General features: G+C 38.5%; 1 protein-coding gene across 1 annotated transcript in view; it reads left to right on the top strand.

Moving 5' to 3' along the window:
- FBN1 (fibrillin 1) overlaps positions 1-24,828 on the top strand; it is a 235,036-nt gene that overhangs the window by 161,717 nt on the left and 48,491 nt on the right. The window contains exons 30-43 of the mRNA XM_076004337.1: positions 284-406; positions 1,538-1,663; positions 3,723-3,848; positions 10,636-10,758; positions 10,907-11,029; positions 12,520-12,645; positions 14,466-14,588; positions 16,305-16,427; positions 16,736-16,900; positions 19,047-19,115; positions 19,213-19,338; positions 20,576-20,698; positions 21,366-21,524; positions 24,261-24,332. Coding sequence (XP_075860452.1) covers positions 284-406; positions 1,538-1,663; positions 3,723-3,848; positions 10,636-10,758; positions 10,907-11,029; positions 12,520-12,645; positions 14,466-14,588; positions 16,305-16,427; positions 16,736-16,900; positions 19,047-19,115; positions 19,213-19,338; positions 20,576-20,698; positions 21,366-21,524; positions 24,261-24,332 — 1,707 coding nt within the window. The remainder of the gene's footprint in view (positions 1-283; positions 407-1,537; positions 1,664-3,722; positions 3,849-10,635; positions 10,759-10,906; positions 11,030-12,519; positions 12,646-14,465; positions 14,589-16,304; positions 16,428-16,735; positions 16,901-19,046; positions 19,116-19,212; positions 19,339-20,575; positions 20,699-21,365; positions 21,525-24,260; positions 24,333-24,828) is intronic.

The raw sequence follows: 24,828 nt of genomic DNA, 5'->3' as shown, positions 1-24,828 counted from the left end.
TTTTGGCTCACAGTTCTGGAGGCTGGGAAATTCACTATCAAGGTGCTAGCGTCTAGCATAGGCCTTCTTGCTGCATTATCCTGGGGTGGAAGGTGAGAGGGTAAAAGAGAGCAAGAGGGAGCTGAACTTGCCCTTTTATAAATGGGTGGAGCCCTCATAGCCTAATTACCTTGTAAAGGTCCCACCTCTTAATACTGTTACAATGGCAGTTAAATCTCAGCATGAGTTTTGGAGGGGACATTCAAACCATACCAGAAGTTGATATTAATTTCATTTCTTTCAGACATCGATGAATGCAACATAATGAATGGTGGCTGTGAAACCTTCTGCACAAACTCTGAAGGCAGCTATGAATGTAGCTGTCAACCAGGATTCGCACTAATGCCTGACCAGAGATCATGCACTGGTGAGTAGGTTTCAGCCTTGTGTTGAAATTTCTCAATAACAGGGTCCCTAAGTAGAGTGGTTCTGGGCCCAGTTTGGAGTCAGACCGACTTGGGTTCAAAACTTTGCTTGTCACATATTTTAATTTCATGTCCTTTAATCAAGATACTTAGCATCAGAATCCTTATCTATAAAATGGAGTTCAGCTTACCCATGTGAAAGGGTATTTATAGAACTTAGCATATAGTACCTAGCACATAATAATAAATGGAATATAAAATACATTAGCCTTCATTGATCAGAATTTTAAAGAGTTTAATCTTTTGGCCTAATTCAGTGCTACTCCAGGCATATTCCTTGCACGGCAACATTGGCATCACCTGAGAACATGTTAAAAATGCAAAACCTCAGGCCCCATCCCAGATCTGCTGAATCAGAAACTGCTGGGGTGGATCTCAGTAATTCGTGTTTTCACAAGCTGTCCAAAAGGTTTGGATGCATGCTAAAGTCTGAGAAGCACTGCTCTAATTTACACTTCCTGTTGTATCATCCTGAGCTAGCAGAGCCGTGCAGCCAGCTAGAGCTGAGAAATGAAGTGGGTAAAATAGATTTTGATTCTGGATTAGGTTAAGAAGAGAATTTGGCCTTAGGAACCAAAATTATTTTATCTGACCTAGAAAAACTTCTCTAAAAAACTCTAGATATAAATTTGGCTATAAAAATTAGTTGTTAAAAATATTATTACTAAAAGTGCATCTAAGTAGATATTCTTATTTCAAGTAATTTTCACCTTAAAATATCAGTAAAACAGATAATAGACCTTAGGCATTTAGAATTTGACAATGCGGAAAATAAAATTCATAATCATTTTTGAATGATAAATTCAGTACGAGATAAAATTTTTAATTTAGTGATACACATTTAAGCAGGTCACTGTCCTCGAACAGTATACGGTGAATCTTGAAAATGGTTCTCCCCTTTTTTACTGAGAATAATGTGATGGTATAATTTATGTAAAGCTTTATTTGGATTTGAGAGTTAATGGTCTTATGCTAGTATCTTGAGTTTATTTGACTTTGGTCAGTTAATGTTTTCTCACTGTATAATGGAACCAATATCAACAACATGTGGTTGTTGGTTTTATTCTTTGCAGACATTGATGAGTGTGAAGATAATCCCAATATCTGTGATGGTGGTCAGTGTACAAATATACCTGGCGAGTACAGGTGCTTGTGTTATGATGGATTCATGGCATCTGAAGACATGAAGACTTGTGTAGGTAAGCAAAGAAGCCAGAATTTTCCATCTTGTCTGATTGTCTGGTTATTCACAAGCATTGTGAATTACATAAAGGTTAGTTTGAGTAGTTAAAACATGGATTCTATAAACAAGTAAGAATATTTAGGGGCACAGTACCCATAATTTAAAGCCAGCATTCAAAGAGCAACTTTCTTGTGGCTGTGATATGATGCTCTTGTCATATATGTTATGTGGACTGAACTGACCATTGGTCAACTCCAGATGGACATTTCTTTTATGTCTATCCATTATCTCTGTCCACTTAACCCTCCTTCTTCTGTGACTAGAGTTTAGGCTTTTAAAATGCTTGACTAAAGGCAAGCAAAATTTATCTCTGACAAGAATGCAGTAAACTCTAGAGCTGACCATATTTGTATTGGATAGTTTCTATTGCTATGCCTTCAAATTTGTTAAACTTTCCTTCTATAATATCTAATCTGCCTTTAATCCCATCCAGTGTACTTTTCATCTCAGATATTGTAGTTTTTATCTTTACAAAAGTTTTATTTAGGTCTTTTTTCATATTTTCTGTATCTCTACTTAATAAGTTTAATCATTCCTCTAGTTTTTTTGAACACATGGACTACAGTTATAATAACTGTTTTAATGTCCTTATCTACTAATTCTATCATCTGTGTTAGTTGGGGATCATTTCAATAAATTGAGTTTCTTCCTTATTATGAGTAATATTTTCCTGCTTCATTAAATGTCTGGTAATTTTTTATTGGATGCCGGATATTGTAAATTTTGCCTTACTAGGTATAGATATTTTTGTATTCCTAGAAATATTTTTGAGCTTTGTTTTGGAATACAGTTAAATTACTTGGAAACAGATTGATCCCTTTCAAAGTCTTGCTTTTAAGCTTTTAAGCAGCAGTTAGTCTAGGGCTAATTTTGCTCCATCACTGAGACAGATCCTTCTGGATATTCTACCTAATTCCCTGTGAATTATGAGATTTTCCAGTCTGGCTGGTGGGGACAGGCACAATTCCAGGCCTTCTGTGAACTTTGAGGATTGGTCCCTCTAATTCTTTTGGGTAGTGCTTTTCCCAGCCTCAAGTGGTTTGTCTCCTTGCACAAATGTGCTGATCACTACTCATCTGAATACTGAGGAAGACCCTCAGCAGAGCTCTAGAGCTCTCTTGCTCTATGCAACTCTCTTCTGTCCTTTACTCTGCCCTGTGAACCCTAGATACGTTGGCCTTTAAGGACTTTCAGATTCATCCCCTCAACTCAGGGACACTGCCTGGTTCCATTTGGCAATACCCTCCCTATGCCACGGGTGTAAAACTCCCTCTACTCAGTAATCTGGGGCAATTGTAGAACTCGCCTAGTTTGTTTTCTTTCTCTCAGGGATCACTGTGTTTTTTTGCCTAATGTCCAATGTCTAGAAAACCATTTTTTATATCTACTGTCCTTTTTTTTAATTGTTTTACCTTGGAAAGTCATTTCGATCCCAGTTAGTCCATCTTGGCCAGAAGTAAGAGTCTAGAATTGATTATATTTATATTTTTATCACATTTATCTTCTGAAAACCTTTACTGAAAATGTGTGAAGTCCTAGAGTTTAAAATGAATGTCATAAAAAATAATTTTTCATTTGGGAAAGAAGTGAAGTTTGTAACTACTTGCACTGAGACTACCAGTTCATCTATCCTTTCTTTCAAAATATGAAAACTAAATTGTTAGCATCTTACAGACTGAATTAAAATTTTCATCCTGCAACAGAGTATGCTGTTTTAAAGAGTTTTCTAGACTGTCACATAAACAAGCTCCAGACTCTGCCTGGAGTCAGTCAGTTTGAGGACGTGACCCACTGCTTGTGGGCCAGATAAAAGGCAGTCTTCGTGAGTACCTGGTGATATACAAAGCAAATGTCAATTGGCCTCCTTAAATATAATATTGATATATTTTCTGAATAAAAGCATTTTACTGTTTCTAATTTATTTGTCATAGGTATTTTACTTCAGGGAAAGATTATTCAATGATGTCAAACGGTTACATGTATTAATAACGTCTATGTTTTTTTAATTTTTACAGATGTCAATGAATGTGACCTGAATCCAAACATCTGCCTAAGTGGAACCTGTGAAAACACTAAAGGCTCATTTATCTGCCACTGTGATATGGGCTATTCTGGCAAAAAAGGAAAAACTGGCTGTACAGGTGTGTTTTCTTCAAATTGAACAATAAAAGTATTAAGTGGTTTAGCGACTGGTATCATAATTATAGACTAATACAAGTTTTAAAACTATTAACATTTTAACTATATCATAAAGCACTTTTCATAACATTTTTTATTAATTTTGCTTCCACTTCTTTGAAGTTTGTTGTACTTTATATTGAATCCAAGTTAAAATTTTTTTCTTTAACCTGCTTTTTTCTTTAACCAATATGCCTGTGAAAAAGGCATATTGAATAAATTAACACTATAAATAACACATTTTTATGAGATTAAAATCAAATTTTCATATCAAAGTTGTGAACATGCTAATTATGAAATATTCATATTCCTTTATTGAAGAAAGCTTTTCCCAATAACTGCCTTTGCCAACACATCATTTAAAGTTTTATAATAAATTACTCTTTAAAGAAACACATCCTATAATTCATATACTTCATCAATTCTCACCAATCTTCCAGTTCCCTAAGTCAGAGTGCTTTTGGTGTATTAAGTTGCATTAGTCCTGTTTTTCTTCACAGGACTTAGCAAATTTTATGAAGTAATAATTGACCCGTTTGCAAATTAGCTTGTCTAATACCAATAGCATATGAGAAAATATCTTCACACCGTTTGTAGGAGATGGTCCTATTAAATAAGAAGAAGTTACTCTGTGGTAATGACATTGTTTTATAAGTGTTTAGTTGGTATTTTCAAGTATGAGACAATGATTTTAAGTACATGGAATGATATAATAAAGTTTTACTATAGTTATTTATGTTAATGTAACAGATTATGGCATATAACATAATTTAAAACATAATGTACACCAGGGTGAGCTTGAATTAGGTAACTGTATGATTTCTTTACGAATAATAGATTTTAATTCCAAAAGCCAGTTTGGCAAGCCCTTGTTATCTAAACATTAAAATATTTGCAGATTGACAATATGGTAAATGTACAGATTTTCCTCTTAATTTTATCAACATATTTCAGAAAAAAGACCAAAATATGTTTATTACTAATATTTTTGCAAACTGGCCAATAATGCTGAGTTCCAAATTTATTGATAAATAAGGGCAATATTATTACTGTTGTTTCAAAAATAATAGGTCCTAGCTAATTTATGAAAAGAGGCATGAAGCTGGAATATTTTCTTGCTCTCTGTGCTGTTCTGCCATGAAGGCTGGCTTAGGGGTCCATTCTGAGAAACGGCACAGCGTTTAAACTCCCAACTCCCCATACGGCTTCTTGGGTACAAATGGTGCTTAGTTCTATATCTCCATGGGTTTAAGCTTTATTTTTAGATTCCAGAATGAATGTAGGACTTAATAAGGGATGGTGGTCTGGCAGTAAGGAAGAGGAAGGTAGGATAATTCTATATTGTGTTTTACCTAATAGAGTATAATACTATTCTTTGCCTAAACTGAGCTCCCCGAAATTCAGCCCAAAGGCAGTGATGGTTATGAAGGGAAAAGTTAATCTCACGGGACAGTCTTCATTCCCTATAAGAAAAAGGGTCTCTAGAATTTCATGATCCAAATTCCAGCTAACTGGGGCATGTGCAGCAGCTGATTATTTTAGACCTCTTACCATGAAGAAAGCTTAAATTTCCATACTATAGTAATATAGTTTTAGGTAAATGAGATACAATGTATGTAACACCCTTGGAACAGTGCTGGTCAATGAATGAAAACTAGTGTTATTATATTAAATGAGTCACAGACACATTGTGTGTAGAGGCCATTTTAAGGAAATATCACTTCTAGCAAAAATTCAATTCTGCTCTTTAGTGATACATGCTTGAAATCAGTTTATGAAAGAAAAATCTTACTCTGTGTGTTGATAGCCTTGTTTTTCACAATTGAATTTGCACATATTCTAAGACTGTGGTGACAAGAGCTATGCACCGTGTGTTAGATTACATTAAGAACAGTAGCCTTTCAGTAAATCACATGAACAGAAACGTAGATTTGAAGTCAAAGAAACACTCGGTCCTTTCCCAAGAGCAGATATCTCCCACCATTATTTTAAATTGTAGCCTAAAATGATTTTTCAATTTTATAAAATCCAGCTTGCACTGTAGGAAGAAGACTAGAGTTTCATATCCTTTTCATATCACAGTAGCATGACATGTGATATTTTCATCTAAAGGAGTAGTATCCTGAATTGTAGTCCTAGTTCTTTTACTGGTTCATGATCTTGAACAAATCACCAGGGTGCTCTGCAGTTGCTCAAATGTTCCCCTCGGGTAAGTAACACAGCCCTGACCTATGGAAGGAGGAGCTGTATTAAAGAGAAAGAAAAAGAGATCCTCTATTAATACTGTTATTAAAAACCAAGAGTATCACATTTGATTGGAAATGACTTAAACAAGCAGAAAGTTTGGTACACTTAAAAACAAGTTTTAAAAATCTAGGCCAAAATATTTTTTAAACCTATGTTACTAGGGCACTTTTAGTGTGCTTTTAATTTAAAATCAGTGTCATTCACAACTTAGAATACCATCGGGTTACCTTGGTGATGGTCACATTAAAGGCAAATGTTTGTAATGTTCCAGGCAACTAATGTAAATAGAGATAGATATCTTGCTTAATTGGATAAGCAAGCCACACAACAAATAATAGCAAGAACAGACCTGGAACTGTGTTTTGATAACAGATAAAAGAAATGTATCTACTTATTTATTTAGATAGATAGATTTTTTTTAAATGAGCACCCAATAAAAGAATTATAAAAATATGTATGCTATTTCATAAGGAACTAAAAAAAAAAAAATGTCTCTTGTTTCATGAGAACTAAAAAAAAAAAAAAAAAAAATGTCCTCTGGGCTCCATTACAGTTTTGTCTAAATATTTCAGCTCCCTGTCATTACTGATTGTTTCCATTTTAACAAATAAACATGTTTTTTTTTTGCCCCAATCACTTTAGCAATGTTCAGAATCCACCCACTGACTTACATTCTCAGCCCACACAGATGCTAAGGCTTTCTTTTTACTCCTTAAGCTTTGTCCAAATTGTGGGTATTGCTGAGAGGAATGTTCGATTTAATGGAGAGAGAATGTACATTTGCTTGAAACCTCGAACATAGCTCTTTCTGTGACCAAATGCAAGGCTTCTGCTGCTCGCTCTGCATAATTATAATTAGACAACACATTGGAAGAAGAAAAAATAAGTCCCTGTTGTGTACCATCCTTGCTGGCCCTGACTTTCACGAGCTAATTTGTAAGAGCTTACTTCTCACTGTGAGCTCACTTAGTCAGTGAATAAAGCATACCATTAAGTAGCACAAAATCCGAATTGTGTTCAGCCAAAACAGCAGGGTTTCTAGATAATTCCATTTCTCAAACTATAGGATTCCTTTCACACGAGAAATGTTTCTGATGGGTCTCTTTAGTCCATGGCAGAGAATCATATATTTCAACCACCAGCAGTCAGTGAGAATTTGTGTTCATTTCCTTCCAGTTTCTTATCACTGCTAATTCTCCCCCACTGGCTGTCAGCCTGTGAAAACTCCATGGGTGTTCAGTTAATAGTCTTGGCTCAACTTGGGATCCAAATTAAGAAATCCAAGTAGCCTTCACGTTTGGCCTCTCCATTCACTGTAACGCCCTCTTCCTCGATGCCTAATCAAGGAGTTTCCGCCCTGTGCCAGTTCTGCGAGATTAGGAGCCACTGACGGAAGCCCCAATGTCAGGGAAGCCAGGTGTGTGTGTGGCCTCTCCCTGCATGACTATAAGAGGAAGCCATCGCAGCTCAGAGTACAAGCCCCTACTTGGATGGCAGACTCTCGTGGGACATATACCCAGAGCTTGTGCACGGGGTCTGCTCAGAACACACTCTTGGCCCTCAAGAAAGCCATGCACACAGGACCTTTGAGTCTTCTTGAGGAAGGCTTGGTGGGGTTAAGGAGGTTGCAGTGTCAGCCTGAAATTTGAATTTCTTTGCTTTTCTTGGCTTATGCCTATTCTTAATCTTAAAAAGGAATTTTCTGTCTGGAGCAAACTTGTGAGGGAAAGAGAACATTTGTACAGAAAGAGATGTTCTTGGCAAGCATGTACTGTGTTTCCTTCATATTATTGAAGAGTGTTTCAAGGCAGTGTTTTTATTTGCTTGTTTTCCTTATGGCTCAGTTTCCCCTTCTGTTTGCTTTTGTAATGAATTACAGTCCTAGGCCCAAGTCCGCCATGGAAACGATTAATGAATAATGGTTGGCGCTCGTATGCACATATAGTCATGTGCAAAAACCTTTTATTCAGAGATCCCTTTACACTTTATGACCACTTTAAGTCTTTCTAATTCACTTGTTACATAGTGAGAGTGTGAAGCATTGAGATCATGACTTACACAAATATTCAGGAAATGGAGAATTGAATATGGGATCCTGAGTTACTCTCTCCTAGGACCCCAATGCCCATGATACACCACAGCCTCTTGCAAATACAGTTTCTTTTCATCTTGAAAGCATTGCAGTAAAATTGAAAACATTTTCTTGAATTAGCAATTTATATTGGCATATTATCGGTGGTTTTAAAAAAGGAGGGAGATGCTCCTTTTAAAAGAAATAATTTTCTTAATTGCAAGATTAAATATGGAACATGAAGACCATATGAAAGTAAGGGTACCTTTGCGCATTAGCAAATTGAAAAGACAAAGATTACAAATTACCAGATTAATAGGTTGTAATCATCTCTAAAAATTGTATTTAGTAGAAGAAATTAGTGAATATTTCTACGTCTGTTAATATTCACAAATACATTGAGAACTCTATAAAGCAAGACAGAATAAAGTCCTGATGTGACCCAGAAAATGAGCTCAGTTAGGCAGCTGTGGCCCATGGGAAAGAGTGGCAGACAGGGAAGATAGGGAAACTGCAAACAGCAGACAGGGAAACTGAGTTCCAGGGTGTCCTGGCTCTGCCCCTCACTGACCGTGGGGCCCCATCTCTGTGTCCTCGGAGAAACCAAGCATTGGGAAAGTGGAATTCTGAGTTCTTTCCACCGGACTCTAACATCTGGAGGCTTCGATACTTACACAATTGAAACTCATTTTTTCCACCTAAGATGATTTGTCAGAGATCATGCCAAATAAGAGAGAGAGAAATTAAGGCGGGACTCCACAAAAGTGGTGGTTTGTGTCATTACCTCTGAGGGGAGAGATTATCTGAGGAAGAAAGATGTGTCCACAGCCCTGCTTGGGGACACCTGTAAAAGTTCTGCGGAGTCTGTTAGGTTCTGGAAGGCTTACTTTCTTGAGTTCCCGTGCCTACTTACCACTGTGATCCCAGGGCTGGCCTTCCTCCTCATTCCCTTGGAATGTGCCATGCTCAATTATTCACTTGGCTACAGCTCCCCGGTCACAAGTCTGAAGCTGTGTGCCTCTCTTGACCTGCCACGGTAACTCCATAGGTTCGTGTGGCTGCCAAGGTTACATTAAAATCCACCTATATAAGACGTTTAGGCAAGGACATTCTTTCAGGCCTGTTTCCATTTTGTGATTTTTAGTGATATTACAAGTTTTTTTTTTTTATAGGAGAAATCTATCATTGTTTTATTTTATGTTTGCTGTAGAAGTTATGAAGAAGCCAAAGATCCCGGGACCATTTCAGAACTTCAGATGGAACATTTGGCAGGCAGCATGTTTCCAAACACTTTGAAATTATTTAATTGGGCTGCTTAAGTAAACAAAAGGGTAAACATGAATCACATGCCCAGTTTCTTTTTCATGCCACTATTGAAGTGATCACTGGAAATTCTTGCAACATTTTGTATGTCCAAATTGTCCTTCTTGACCTAAATTTTGTGTTAGATATTGGTTTCCATATAGTCATAGTATCAAAGCTATGAGTTCTTATTCTGAGTTTATGACAAAGTTGATTACAAGGGTAACCTATTATATGGTTGCTTTCAGGAAACCAAACATCTTTCACTTCATACTTTATATTCTTTTCTGTAACAGTTTTATGTTATAGTGTCTATCTTGGCTAAATTCGGAATGAAATTTTAGGGAATGGAGAATTTTGTAGAATTTGGAGTCTTTTAGTAATGTGACCCTAATTTGATACTCCTTATAATCCAACAAAATCTCCACTGGATTGACTTTATTTTTATGTGAAATATATGAGAAATCTTGGCACTCCAATGCACTAGAACTCTAAGAAGCTAGAGAAAAGAAGCTAAGAAGCTAGGGGAAAGATCGTTCATATACTGCCTTAATAGGGAACATTTTCTGTAAATGCTTATATTAGGAATACCTAAAGTAAAGCTTTTATAGAAATAAAGCATAATTAAATGTCCGTGTCTTAAGTTTAAGATTAAAGTATATTTAATATGCAGAATATGATTCAAAAGTTTTCTAATATGCCTACAATACTGTATTACCTTGTCTATACAAGATATGAAAACAGTGTGCATGACTACTCTATAGTTGACTTATTAAAAATATTGGTAATGGAAACATATGACCATGAGTGTTAATACCACAGAACATTAGACACTCACTTTTTATGGTCTTCAGCTGTAATGAGGTTCATTTTGCTTTGCAGTAACTGGACTCTGACAATAAAATATGGAAAATATAGTTAATAATAGCAAGTATCATTATATTGTTCTGTCTTTTAAAATTGAATTTTAACACTTCAGTATATGTAGAGTTTATATATATAGATGCTAAACCAATCTATACTGTAAGAAGTGTGAAGGTAAGTCATCTTTTGAATATTGCTAAGTTATTGTAAAGACCAAATAGACATTCACACTAAAGTTTTTTCTGAATTGCTGGTTATTTTTCTAGACATCAATGAATGTGAAATTGGAGCACACAACTGTGGCAGACATGCTGTATGCACCAACACAGCAGGAAGCTTCAAATGCAGCTGCAGTCCCGGCTGGATTGGAGATGGCGTTAAGTGCACTGGTGAGTTGGGAAATGACAGAGATTGCTTATCATGCACTACATAGGTTATAAATATGATGTTAATTCTGCAAAGTCAAATTTAATTTGTGTAGTATTGCTTTTAAGTGCCACACTCTCTGCTAATAATGGCATAATCTTTTTCCTTAAGATTTGGATGAATGCTCCAATGGAACCCACATGTGCAGCCAGCATGCAGACTGCAAGAACACCATGGGATCTTACCGCTGTCTCTGTAAGGAAGGATACACAGGCGATGGCTTCACTTGTACAGGTAGGCTCATGCTGGCAACGACTGTCTACATTACATCAGTCAGGGAAGCAAGGTGTTCCACATTTCTCAGACCATCCTTTTTTGAAGGTTGGGTCAGTTAAGATAAAAGATTAGTTATTTGAGACTAGAGTCCTGTGGAATAAAAATGTGGAACCAGATCATTATTTGGAACCAGATCAGAATTAAGGAGTCCTCAGAAGCTAACACACACTCTCTCTCTCTCTCTGTCTCTCTTTCTCTCTGTATATATTTATATATACATGCATGTCTGTATCACTGCATATAATGATGTCATTTGTTTAATACATATCATACTTTTTTTATTAATATATGCCTCAGCTTTTATATTTTTGTGCCTATTTCTCTCCAATTACTTGCTTTCCATACCAAACACAAGGGTAAGGTTGCTGCAGGAAGCTATGCAAGAAAAAAGATTCAATGTTCTGGATTAGGAGAACAGCAGATGTTAATATTTCTCTGAGTAGCCATCATCAACATTTCATATTGGTATAAGTAAGAATTTTTCATAACTGCTTTTTAAGGAATTCATTCACTCCCAGTTTTACAATATATTAATGAAATTTTCTTTTTGGCTCTAATTAACAGTGATAGAATTAAAATAAATTGCTACATATATTTAAACATATATGATTAGAGATGTGGATTATATGCATTATAAAAATACATGTGCGCGTATACACAGCACTTTTTATGTCAGGGCTTTGGGATTAAATAAAATAGATCCATTACTCATTGGCTATGAAGTAGCATAGCTGCTCATATAACTTGATGCATTAATTTGTCCTGAGCACTCTGCTCATACAAAGTCGTTTAAGAACTAAAGAGACTAAGGCCAATTAAGTCCCAAACCTGAAATTATTCTTAACTCGTTGAAAGTTTTATCATAGATGAAGTCATTTCTGCCTAACTCAGTGATGTTTTGTTAAACATAAATCTCCCATTACTTTCAAGAATATATTCAGATTTCATGTACGACGCATGGATGGCTCATGTGTTTGATATTTAATGCCTGTGATCATTGTGGAAACAAGATAGAGATTAAGCAGATGGGAATTTTCAGCCTCCTCTGTAGTCGCCATTCTAGTTCTTCTGCTACCCATCTGAGTTAATGAGAAATAGGCGCAAACCACGACATGTTATTTCCTGTCATGCATGTGCCCTCCATGTGGACGGCCCTTCTCGAAAAGGCCTTCGTTTGAGTGATTCCCTTGGTTTATTTACCATTTTGCATCACGAGGGAGAGTCTAGCATTCAGGATTCTGAATCTGAGCCCCACACCCATCGCACATTCCACACTAGCATCCAAAAGAGAGAAACAAACGAGTTTAAAATCTGTCAGATAGAAGGAATGGCGAAACACCGCTACACTTGGGAAGTCGACACTATAAAGATCGTCAGATGATTTTTAGTGATCGGAAAGCTCCGAACCGAGGGAGAGTAACTTAGCTTCTGTTTCTTTCCGCCTGCAGACCTCGATGAGTGCTCTGAGAACCTGAATCTCTGTGGCAACGGCCAGTGCCTCAACATCCCCGGAGGGTACCGCTGCGAGTGTGACATGGGCTTCGTGCCCAGTGCTGATGGGAAAGCCTGTGAAGGTAACTAGCCGCTGGGGAGGCTGCCGGGAGCCATGCAGGCAGGGCTTGGTGAGATTAGGTGATTTAAACATTCCTGATGCTTTTTTTTGTTTTTCTTTTTTAACTGAGGTGTGTTCTGGCTCCACATCTAAGCTGGTCAGTTCGGTCTGTGGAGAGGTTAGGTCTCCAGCTGGACCGTTTCTCTGTGTGCAGAGAACAAGTCAGAGCTCTGGCCCATCCAGCCTTGGCCGGAGGATCTGCACGGGCACACCCGTTGGACAGAGATGAGGGAGGGTCACCAGGTGTGGTTAACTCAATGAACCCTTTTGTCCCCCTATTGATGGGGAACAGAACTCAAGGTGCAGGTCCCCTGATGATGTCCTCTTGGAGGATTATCTTTAAATAAGGAAAAATGGCTTTTAAGCTCTGCTATGGTTTGGTTTCTAGAAATAAAGGCTTTAAAATAACAGGAAGAGCAAAACAGTCTTGTCTATGACAGTCTTGTAAAATAATGTCCAGGGTATGGCTCACAGTGTTCTCTAAATATCTAACATATGTATATGAACATGGAGCAGTCTTTTTACAAATTTGTTCAGTAGGGTATGCCTTGGGATAATGCCATTTGTCACGGTGTCTCTCAGCTCAAGGCTTTGTGTCTTTCTGATAAGTGTTGGTTGGTCAGACAGGAAGAGTCCTGGGAACCTGTTGCCCAAGTATGAATCCCATTAGGAAACACAAGATTCTTCTCTCTACCCAGACTTATCAAATTTAAGCACAGTCTCTTTCATTGAAAAGAATTAATGACTGCAGTGAACTAAGACGATTTCAGTAGAAATAAACAAATGATAATGATTGTCAGCAGAAGTTTAAACAAGAGCCCGGTTAATGTATTAGCTCATAGTTGTTCCTTGTTAACAAGACATGAACTCAGTGTCAGTCTTAAGCTATGACATGTGTATTAAGTCCCTCATATATTTCTATGTAAGTACTTCTCTTTGTTATGAAACCACTGGGTGCTCTTTACACAGTTTATATTAAATATGAAGAGTTTGATATAAAACTCCCCCGAGGCAAGGAACCAGATTATACTCTTGATCATGTGTCAAGTGCCTTGTTTACTTTTGTTACTCTGGATGTCCAAGGAAAACAGGTACCCTGCCACCTCTGGTAACAAAAATAGTCACAGTGAAAGTTTCGCTTCTCTCATTGCTATAAGGGAAGATTTTGTTTGTTTGTTTATTTGTTTGTTCTTAATATAAATCATCGCTGGCAGAGTGGTCACTGCTATTTAAAGCTAGTCTCAAGCCTGAAAATGTGTCCACGTGTCAACTGCACAAGCAGAATGTTCACATGAGGCAGGTATAGGGGCCTAAAGAGGCACAGCGAACACACACCTTGGTACTGGAGAATGGGGAATTATAAAACTAATTATGAAAGTTACCACAAAGACTTAGCGGTTCTTAAAATTTTAGCTCACAATAAAAACAATGAATATATAGATTAAAAAAAAAACACAAAGAAATTAGTCTAAGGTGGCTTGTTTGGCTCCTCACAAAAGTGACATGGACCTATGTGAAACATCATAGACACGTTACATGTCTGCAGAATGCCTTGCCCACTGCTTGGCATGTAATAGGAACATATCCTATCACCTGCAAGACTTCCCTGTGTGTCACAAATCATGAAAAAGTCTACAGGAGAAGAATCTAGATTGATGTCATGTAGTCTTTGTTTTCTCAATACTTATATCAGTTACCTAATTATATCATGCAGGGTTGTTTTTTTTTTTTTAGAAAAACATAAATTTAACTTCTCCCCCTTTTTTTCTCCCTGCCCCTAAGATATCGATGAGTGCTCCCTCCCGAACATCTGTGTCTTTGGAACTTGCCACAACCTTCCTGGGCTGTTCCGCTGTGAGTGTGAGATAGGCTATGAGCTGGACAGAAGTGGCGGGAACTGCACAGGTAAGAATTTGCATTTGAATCTGCTCCCAAGGGTCCCAGGGTCCAGGCTGTCGGAGCCTCGCTGGGACCACACAAGGGTAGTCCACAGAGAACGAGAAAAGCAGAGGTGAAGTATTAGGAATCACAGAATACATTTTCTCAGACCTGAAACTGGATGTGAGGATGCAGAGGGAAGGGTCAAAAGCAGTTGAAGGAGCAGCATTTGTAGCTTTAGAATTGAGCTTGTGGCTACAGAGGGAATGTTCTAGGGGTTCTCCAGCTACATGGCTTCCCAGCCATTTCCTTTTCTCCTTGGGTACATTTTCAGAGAGTTTCCTTTTGGAAGCCTTGTCCTGGGATCATGGGTTTTCTCCTCCTCCTTTTCCATTGCAATACCCACTCCTTTCCACCACTGCCCTGCCAGTCACCAGAGCACCTGGTACATAGAGCTTATCCACCCATGTCTGGTGTATGAATCATCTTCTTGTCAAGCAAGGGACTCTTAGAGAACATTAAGAAAAACAAATTAGAAAAGCTGTAGGTGCCCAGCAGACTGCCATTCAGTTCTCTTTGGCACTGAGTTAAGACGTTGAAAGCCATTTGCAGTTCTCCTTCCTAGTCTACCTACCCATCTGCTCAAGGATACTGAGGAAACCAGTTCCATTCTAGATCAGCTCAGAATTTCAGAAAACAATCTGGTCTTCTCAGCCACCTACACAAGCCACAGCTCAGTGGCTCTCTGGATGAGGACCACCGACACCGCCCTGCAAATGCTCTGGGCTGGAGTATTCTCCCCCGCCAAACACTCGTCCCTTGCTTTTCCTAAGCATTGTTATGATACCAAGCTGGGCCTCGACGTGCCTTAGGAAGTCACCTCTCATGTGGCATACCCTCTCCTCAGTGCTTCAGATTACTATTGGCATCATTCTGTCTAAACTCATTTCTGTTAGTCTGGCCCTGTGCATCCAAGTTCACATGCCATTTGAACAAAAGCATCATCTGCAGTGGAACCCGCAGGAGGGCTGGACCCGAGGAGAAGGCGTGGTACCCATTCCCCAGCCCTTCCTCTCAGAATCCATTTGTCCACTCTTGAGTATTTTGTAAGTGTTCAGAACAGACAAAAGGATTGTACAGTTTGGAATTTGCCAAAAAACCATGTCCTACATATCTGGGATTCTGTACATATTTTTGGAACACAAACTGAGAGGGAAATCTTCAACTCAGCATCGATGACAGGAGAGAGACTCTTTACTGGCTTGAAGAAACATGCTAAGCCTCATGCATGTGTCGGGGTGGGGGGAAGCATCAAAAGTCGCCTGTTCCCGAGAATTTCCTGGGACATCTTGCTCTAATTTGACAAAATAACAAGCCACACATATTAAATATATTTTCTTAAAACCTGTGTCTGAGGTTTTGGCTGACCCAGGTCACAGCAGTGTTTTGCCTTCAGTTACCTTGACTGAAATATTTTTTTCCTAGTTCCAAAGTTATCTTTTATCCTGATAACAGATTTGTATGGTACATGTATGCCAGAGGGAAAAAGACCAAAGACTAGGACATATTTCCTTCCTGAGGGGTTTTATTTCAGAAGTGGAAGATTGTATTTCTAGGGTGTAATTACATGCAGTAACTTAAAAATTCTTGTTTGGAGCCCTTGATTCAGTACTGCTGCGTTATGGTGACACCTGTCCTACGTTGGCTCAGGTGATCATTCTGCCGCTTGCTGTTTGGTTTCAGATGTTAATGAGTGTCTGGATCCAACCACGTGTATCAGTGGGAACTGCATCAACACTCCCGGCAGCTATACCTGTGACTGCCCACCCGATTTCGAGCTGAATCCAACTCGAGTTGGCTGTGTTGGTAAGATCTTAAAAACTTTCCAGAGAAGCCTGCCGCTTATTATTTTGAAAGCAGCATTGAACATTCCATTGTCAAGGTTCTCGGAAGTAACAATACAGAAAATTAGACATTTCCTAAATCTGGTTTATACTTTCAGATACCTTTTCTCTAGGAAAACACCCAGTACTACGTAATATCTGTGGGCACTTTTTAGTTCCTTAGTAAAAGTAAATTACGGGTTTTGAACAGTTTCTGACACGGGTTTGAATTTTCAACCCTCTAGTAGAAACAATCCGCCTGACACTGTTTTGTTTGTGTATGGGAAATAGATACCCGCTCTGGAAATTGCTATTTGGATATTCGACCTAGAGGAGACAATGGAGATACAGCCTGCAGCAATGAAATTGGAGTTGGTGTTTCCAAGGCCTCCTGCTGCTGTTCTTTGGGGAAAGCCTGGGGTACTCCCTGCGAGCTGTGCCCTCCTGTGAACACGTGTAAGTGGAAAGCCTCCTGTTGTTTATTGTTCCAGCTCAAGCCAGTTCTCCTTTCCAGATCCACAGAAGGAGGGAGCCGCCACTAGCCTTGACTCTTAGATCAGGGAAGGCAGACCAGTCCTCTCAGGCCTGTTGAGGGACTTCACTTCCAATCTGGGAGTCAGAAAATGTCCCCTGTTGGCTTGCACTAAAAAGAATCAGGTGATCTCATTTCTATCAGAGTGAAAAACAGATAGTGTTACTTTAAATATTTTCTAGGCTAGGTTAGCTAGACCATATCTCTTACCTTCCAGGGACACATTGATCTCTCCTCTTGTCATCTACTGGCTGGTTTTGAAATCTCTAGAACAGACTCAGTGTTCCTGGGTGGAAGATAAAATTAGTTGAGCAACTATGACATGGAAGATCATTCCATTCTTTTATGATACGGCCTGAAAGAAAGCTTTAGAATATAATTTGAAGGCTATAAGTAATGTTTCCTTAAAAAAAAACAAAAAAGGCTTCCCGGCTTCCCATTTTTCTAAGTGGGTCTTGCATTATGATTCAGAATCAAGTGTAGCTTCTTTTTTGGCAAAAGTCAGTGGCCCCTGTTTATAGGGTATATTGGAATAGGTATTGATTCTTTCCTTGTTGAAGGGTCATTTATTCATTTCTACGTATTTGTTGGCTACCTAGAGTCAGTACTTTGGATGTGCAAAAATGAATTGGACTTGATCTGGCCCTCCAGGATCATACAGCCATGTAGGCGAAATATGATCCAAACATAAGAACTAGAATTCAATCTAGGTCTCAGAAAGAAAAGAAAGAAGAGCAGACACAGTGCCATGCTTGGTAGAAAGAGCACACCTGGTTCAAATTAGGACTCTACCGATTGCCACCCATGTAACCTTGGGCAAGTTACTTAGCATTCATGAAATACCTCATGGGATTAAATGAAATCACTCACGCTGAGCACCTGGCTCTGGGGCCAGTGCTCAGCAGGCCCCCCTTCCCTCTTCTCTTAGGACGGAGAGATTGGTTCTGCTTGGGAGAGGGTGGTGACTTTGTTCATTTTTTAATTGGGCCTTCAAGAAAGGTGTGGCATGAAGAGAAATCAAAAAGAATCGGTTGGGTGATGGCAGAAAGAGGAGAAGAGAAAAAGTAAAAGAGGAGGACAGTTCATTTTAACTGATATTGAAAGAGGCAAACCAAAATATTCAATTGGAGGGGGCCAGCTCTATAGATTAGTAATGATTAGCAAAGCAATAGACATCTACCCTACCCCCAATCTAGATCAGAGTTAGAACTGGAAAATATATCTATCTGTCTATCTATATATACGCACACACACACATACATACACACATTTGTATGTGTATACATACAGTTTCAGAAAGCCAAGACAGGGATTATCAGATTCAGAAAGATGAAGATGATTATGAGAGGACTGATCTTATAAACACTTACCAGGATAATGCAGCAGATTAGGGTCATTATTATTCATGTGTTCCTGTATATATCACAGTGCTGGTATATGGCACGTAAATAAATGGGGGTTTTTTGGGGTGAAATATGTGGATGAAAAAAATCAGTGGGGGAAATCCAAGGACATTGTAGAAAGTTGTTTTTGGAAACCAGGGAAATCAGTATTGCCATTGGTAGAAACCAAGGAGCAAGAAAGATCATCGAGGAGAGAAGTGGGATGGGGACCAAGAGGGAACAGCTTTCCCTAAGGCTCCGTTTGGAAAGCGTTTTCGAGACAGACTGATTCAGATTATTAAGGGAGGCTGCAATTCATAGGAAGTAGGGCTGGACACAACGTAAAAATGGAGATGGAGTTTGTCAGAGAACAAAAAGGGAAAGAAGATCTTTAAAAAAAGAATGGTGATGGAAATAGTTCACAAGCACATAAGTCCAGGAGAGTAGCTGGACAGCTCAAAGACTGAGAAAAGTGGCCTTACATTGGGCACATACAGTAAAAGCCACTTGAAAATGACAAGTGTCCGCAAAGATATTAACTTGCTTCAGATGGGTAGAGGGACAGGTAAAGATTCCTAAAAATGAATGCTTTTCCATTAGATATTCCAGTATTTCTCTCGAGGAGACTATTTCACCTACAGATTTTTGATGCAAAAGAACTCAATTTGAATTTTTTTTGTTTCAACAGCTGAGTACAAAATTCTTTGTCCTGGAGGAGAAGGCTTTCGGCCAAATCCTATCACTGTCATATTGGAAGGTAATTCCGTTTCCTTCATCTTAAAGTGCGCACGTTTTGGATTTCCTTGGGTTTATTTACAGTGCTGAAAAAATTTCTTTTGTTTTCATTTTGGTAGATATTGACGAGTGCCAGGAGCTTCCAGGGCTGTGCCAGGGAGGGAAATGCATCAACACCTTCGGTAGTTTCCAGTGTCGCTGTCCGACGGGTTACTACCTGAACGAAGATACCCGAGTGTGTGATGGTAGGTGGCCCCCGTAGGATGGTAAGTTCTTCCACATATTCAGAACCGAGTTCAAAAACCAACGTGCAGTTATCAGGAGAACTGGGAAGCTAGCACTGTAGCACAATGGTCTGAACATGAACATAGGTAAATATGTCACACATGCAGCAGCTTGCACTCATGTTACTGAGATGATGTCATTTCCAATAAGTCCTAAATCTCCCTCTTTCCCCGAGGAAAGTGAAGTTTTATTATGCTGGGCCATAGGCCCATTTATGCCTACAAAAGAGTTTTCCATGCTCTTCAGAAAAGCCTTTTTTTTTTATTAGAGTAGCACAGGTCCCACTTCAGTAATGTCTATATTCGGGCCAGTCCTGGGCTTCTCCTCTTACTCTTCAGCACTTATCATCTGTACTAATGCATTTAAATGAGCTTCTCTTGGAAGCCAGCCCTGTGCCATTATGATAGAAGTAATGGCTGCTGTTCATCCTGTTTTACTGGATGGAGTATGATAAAGGCAGAGAATGTTCACAACTTTTAGGTTTCAGAGCATTTGGGCCATGGACCAACGGGAGAGAGGTGGTTTTAATCTGCAGACGGGAATCACGCACCTAGTTAGGAAAGAGACCTCCTTGTATTCCACTTAAGAAACATTCCCCTGGCTCTCCAAAAGGCTTACTAGGTCACCTAGACAATGATAACCTTACTGAGTATTCATTGAGCATCACAGTATATGTGACACAGCTCTAAGACTCATGCAGTAAACAAAGATTCAAATCAACCCCTTTGCTTGAAAATGGGGTTCTCATGCTGCCTGACCAATGCAGATCCACAAAGCCAGTTGTCAATGGGTTCAGTGTCTATCATACCCTTCTGTGGATCTTGTAAACATGTAAAGTATATAATTGTCTTTCTGAAAGATATTTGAAAATTTTAATTTCTCCACATTTCCATCTCTGCATGCCTTTGAGGGTGTTATGGACCCTCATTATTATTAGGAGACTTAATATCCTGTGTGATATAACACCATATTAAGGAGACAAGTATTCCTTTTCCAAAACCTTCTTTCCTAAAGATGTACACATTTGCACAGAGACACAACACTGATAAACCACGTATCTATTTTTTCTCATCCGGATTTCAAAGTGCCCAGTGGATTTTCTCCTCCGTCGTCAACATTTACATCGACACTGAGTACCAGGCCATTCCAATGAGTGATGTTTTCATATTAACATGCAGCTTTCTCTTCGGATTATAGATGTGAATGAATGTGAGACTCCTGGGATCTGTGGCCCGGGGACATGTTACAACACTGTTGGCAACTACACCTGTATTTGTCCTCCAGACTACATGCAAGTGAATGGGGGCAATAATTGCATGGGTAAGTGCTGGCTTTTCTCAGGCATGCATGTTTGTTCTGTTCTCATCTGCAAAGAGGGAAAGAGCTTCCGAGTCCAGCAGTTAGTCCTTAGTGTGATGTTACGCATCATCAGGCCGAGTACTGCCACCCTGTCACTGTCTTGGTGAGAGCCTCCTCCCCTGTAAACCATAAGCTTGGCATTTTTTCACCACCTCCTGTGTGTGGTTGGGAGTTTTCTTTAAAATGTAATGTTGGAAAATCCCAAACAACAGTTTCATAGTACTTCTTTTGTTTGACTTTTGGGTGTATCTTCATACAATTATATTTACAGCGCTGACCTACAGTATTAAAACATCATGAGTCGGAAATGAGAAACTTAACTGCCAAATAGCAGTGGAGAATTGTTACTAGGAGACCTGGCAGAGAATCATTTAAAGTTTATTAATGCTACAGCTACATAATGGCTTAGTTCTGTGGCACAAAATACCAAAGGATACATTTCCTAAAGTCCTTGTAACTTGTAGCAACATAGGTAGCTAGAAAGTTGGGTTAAGAGCGGGTTTTCTTCTGCCCTTGCCGAAGTCAAGCTTCATTAATGCAATTCAAAAAAACCTTTCTCTCTGAGTATCCCCTTAGAAATCTGTTGTGACTTCCCACATGGTATCACCAATCTCTTTTTTTCTTTTAGATATGAGAAGAAGTCTGTGCTACAGAAACTACTATGCTGACAACCAGACGTGTGATGGAGAACTGTTGTTCAATATGACCAAGAAGATGTGCTGTTGTTCCTACAACATTGGCCGGGCCTGGAATAAGCCCTGTGAACAGTGTCCCATCCCGAGTACAGGTGAGTTTTAGTTTTACCATTACCAAAAATTTAGGCTGATAAATTACCTATCACTTGTTGGGGGAAATCAGTCTTAGCAAAGGAAGAAAAGTGTGTATTGTTTATCTTCATAAGAAAAAAATTGGCTCACGAAGGCAAATATTTAAATTCACAGTTGATCCTGGTCCTTCCAGCTGCAAATTGAGTCACAGAATGTGATAATTTATACCCTAATATATAACCAGGCTTGTACACTCAGCATATCATAATATAAACTATAAACATTGTTATCATTATTGGGTTTTCCATTTAACTAAAAGTTTGTTAGGCAAACCAATGTGACAAATAGGTGAACCATAGTTCCTATTGTTTTTACTTCTTTAAAACTAGTCTTGTTCTAAAAAAGATTAAAGGCAGCCTATGAAGATGTAAATGTAAAATAAGAAATAAGCATAAGGCAAATGGCAAACAAGAGTAAGAAAGTTAGAACAACAAGCAAAGCTAATACACAAAACCTAAACTAGGAATTCCTACACATTTGCCAGAGGTGACCAATAACTTTAGCTCTAAACTTTCAAGCAGCTCATATGAAAAAAGAAACATAATCAAGTAGAAAATTCTCAATAACCATAAAACAAACTCAACACTAAATGAAAGTGCAACTTTTCTTGATAGTGAGATCCGAGAGAAGTTTATTCGTATACTCTCATAGAGAAAAGAACTGTATAATGTTATTTGTCTTTAAAAAGTCTAAATTATATCCTTTTTGAGTAAATGAAGACTTTGGCACAGTGTTCTTATATCATACAGTATGTGTATGATATATAGCATACATATTATGATGGCATCATTTTCCAATGTTATGATCTGGATTAAATGAAATTTTCATGCAAGATATTGACTGAGGTATTCTGTAGGGGAAATCCTACCCCATTCTCATTAAATCTATTGTTCGGCATTACTTAAAAGTGCCTGTAATTATTTTTTAGTAAAATATACCATTCCATCCATTGTTTACTCCAGAAATAATATAATAACCACTGCTTAGTATTATGGTTTACCTCTACCCTGCAAAATGCTTCTAGTCCAGGGTTTGGCAAACCACAGCCTATGGGTCAAATCCAGCCCACCATCTATTTTTGAATAGCCTGCAGGCTAAGAATGACTTTACATTTTAAATGGTTGGAAAAAATCAGACAAATACTATTTCATGATGTGAAAGTTACATGAACTTCACATTTTGGTGCTCGTAAATAAAATTTTATTAGAACACAGACACTAATTTATTTACATATTATCTATGTCTGCTTTCATGGCAGAGTTTAGTAGTTTTGACAGAGACTATACCACCTGCAAAGCCTAAAATATTTACTATATGGCCCTTTAAGAAGAAGTTTGCTGACTCCTGGTCTTGAACAATGGTCTTTAAAATTTTTGATCATATATATCGATCGGTAAAAAATTGGGGGGTTATACACACTTGGTGTGTGTGTTTATATGTAAAAGTATATGTGTGTATGTCTATATGTATGTGTATATAATTTGTTTTCAATTATATGGAAAAATGCATATATTATATTTTTGAACTGTTCTAATATAAAATATACATGAAAGTAACTTTTTTAAAGATTAGGTTTTCCAAAGATAGAAGTCCTAGTATTTTCTTTTTTCTCCTAATGGATCATTACACACTCCTCAGGGGACCACTTTGGACACCCTTGGTATAGGCTAACATTTATTTTCAGAAATGACTGCCTGAGTTTTAAAAATCTATATGCTCTTACATAAAATGCAAGATTTTTTCTTTATGTTGAATACTCGCCAAATCCAGCCATGGATTATCCTTAGCTATGAGATCTGCACATGTTTTGGGAGCCTCTGTAATTTCTTTGGATGAACAATGTCAGCTGGTGTTACAGTTACTGAAAGTGGACACTCATAGTTTAAGGAAATGAAGCACTAGGAGAATAACATTCTATATTTTCATAAAAATGCTTCCAGAAATTTTTTACTAATTTTCACTAGGTGTGACCAATAAGACAATGGCCATCTTAAGCTTAGATTGATACCATATACAGTCATGATCTGGACTTACAGAATCTCAGAGTTAAAAGGGACCCCACCAATAGCATTTAGTTCATCCTTTATTAGCTATCAAGTTTAATGAATTTGGGCAACAGAGAGACAGAGAGAGACAAAGGGAGAGAGAGAGAGAGAGAGAGACGGAGAGAATATGAGAGAGCTATACCCAATGAAATCCAGCTCCAAAAACTGAAGAAATGGTGAAAGTTGGTTGGTTTACCCAAGTTAGTCATTGATAGATCTGATGTGCAGAACTTGACTAGATTTGCTGTGGTCTCCCTCAATCTCCCGAGGAAATGCCTTTTGTGAGGATTCATCAAACCTTAGATCTCTTAATGCGGAGTAGAGAGAGGCCCTCTTGCCAGTCTCTGAGTTCAGAGCTGAGCAATATCCACATGGAAACCCAGACTCCTACAGACAAGCTCATATGAGCGAGTGGCACACGCTTCGGGGAGACCTCTGCTTTTCCCTCGTTGTCATGGCAACATGAGGCCAATTTCCCTTTGGATGCTTGTCTTACAGACAAGGTTACTTACATCGGCAGGAATTTTCAGATTCACCTTTTATTTTAAATTATTCAAAATACAAACAAATGCCTTACAGAAATGCTCACAAAGTAACTATTGCTCTTTGCTGACCCCATCCACCCCCGACACCTTTGTTTAATCATTGCAGATGAATTCGCTACCCTCTGCGGAAGCCAAAGGCCGGGCTTTGTCATCGACATTTACACCGGTTTGCCCGTCGGTGAGTTGCGACAGCGTTGCTGGAACTTTCTGTTTTTTTGCCTTTGTGTCAGGAAAAGGAGTACACGCCATTATTTTCTCCATTTGCTTTTTTTTTTTTTTATTAGAAGGAAAATTTGTTAAACAATGCCTTTAGCTTTACAGAGACAACTGATTCTTGTTTGAAGCAAACTGTGCAAACACCCTGGGTAGCTCCACCTAATTGGCAGTAGCAGCATTTGTTGCTCATGATTAAGGAGACTGGAAAGCTTTTCCCAAAATTACGATCAAACTTAGTTAAACCAACCCTGGGCATCCACAAAAGGAGAGATTTTGGGAGCATGGCCAGTTGACATGCAGTTTCCCACTCCTTCCTTCTGACGGGGACAAGTATAATATGACTTTTCACACTGATCCTTCCATGTACGTTGTTCACATGAAGCCCCCCTCCCCCTTTTTTTTTATCTCACATGGAATCTCCTCAGGTCATCTGCTTTGGGGATTTCAGCTGTGAAATA

This window comes from Microcebus murinus, chromosome 6, assembly GCF_040939455.1.
Source record: "Microcebus murinus isolate Inina chromosome 6, M.murinus_Inina_mat1.0, whole genome shotgun sequence".
Lineage (NCBI taxonomy): Eukaryota > Metazoa > Chordata > Mammalia > Primates > Cheirogaleidae > Microcebus > Microcebus murinus.
The sequence above is the reverse complement of the archived record's forward strand: the minus strand, read 5'-3'. Positions and strand labels throughout refer to the sequence as shown.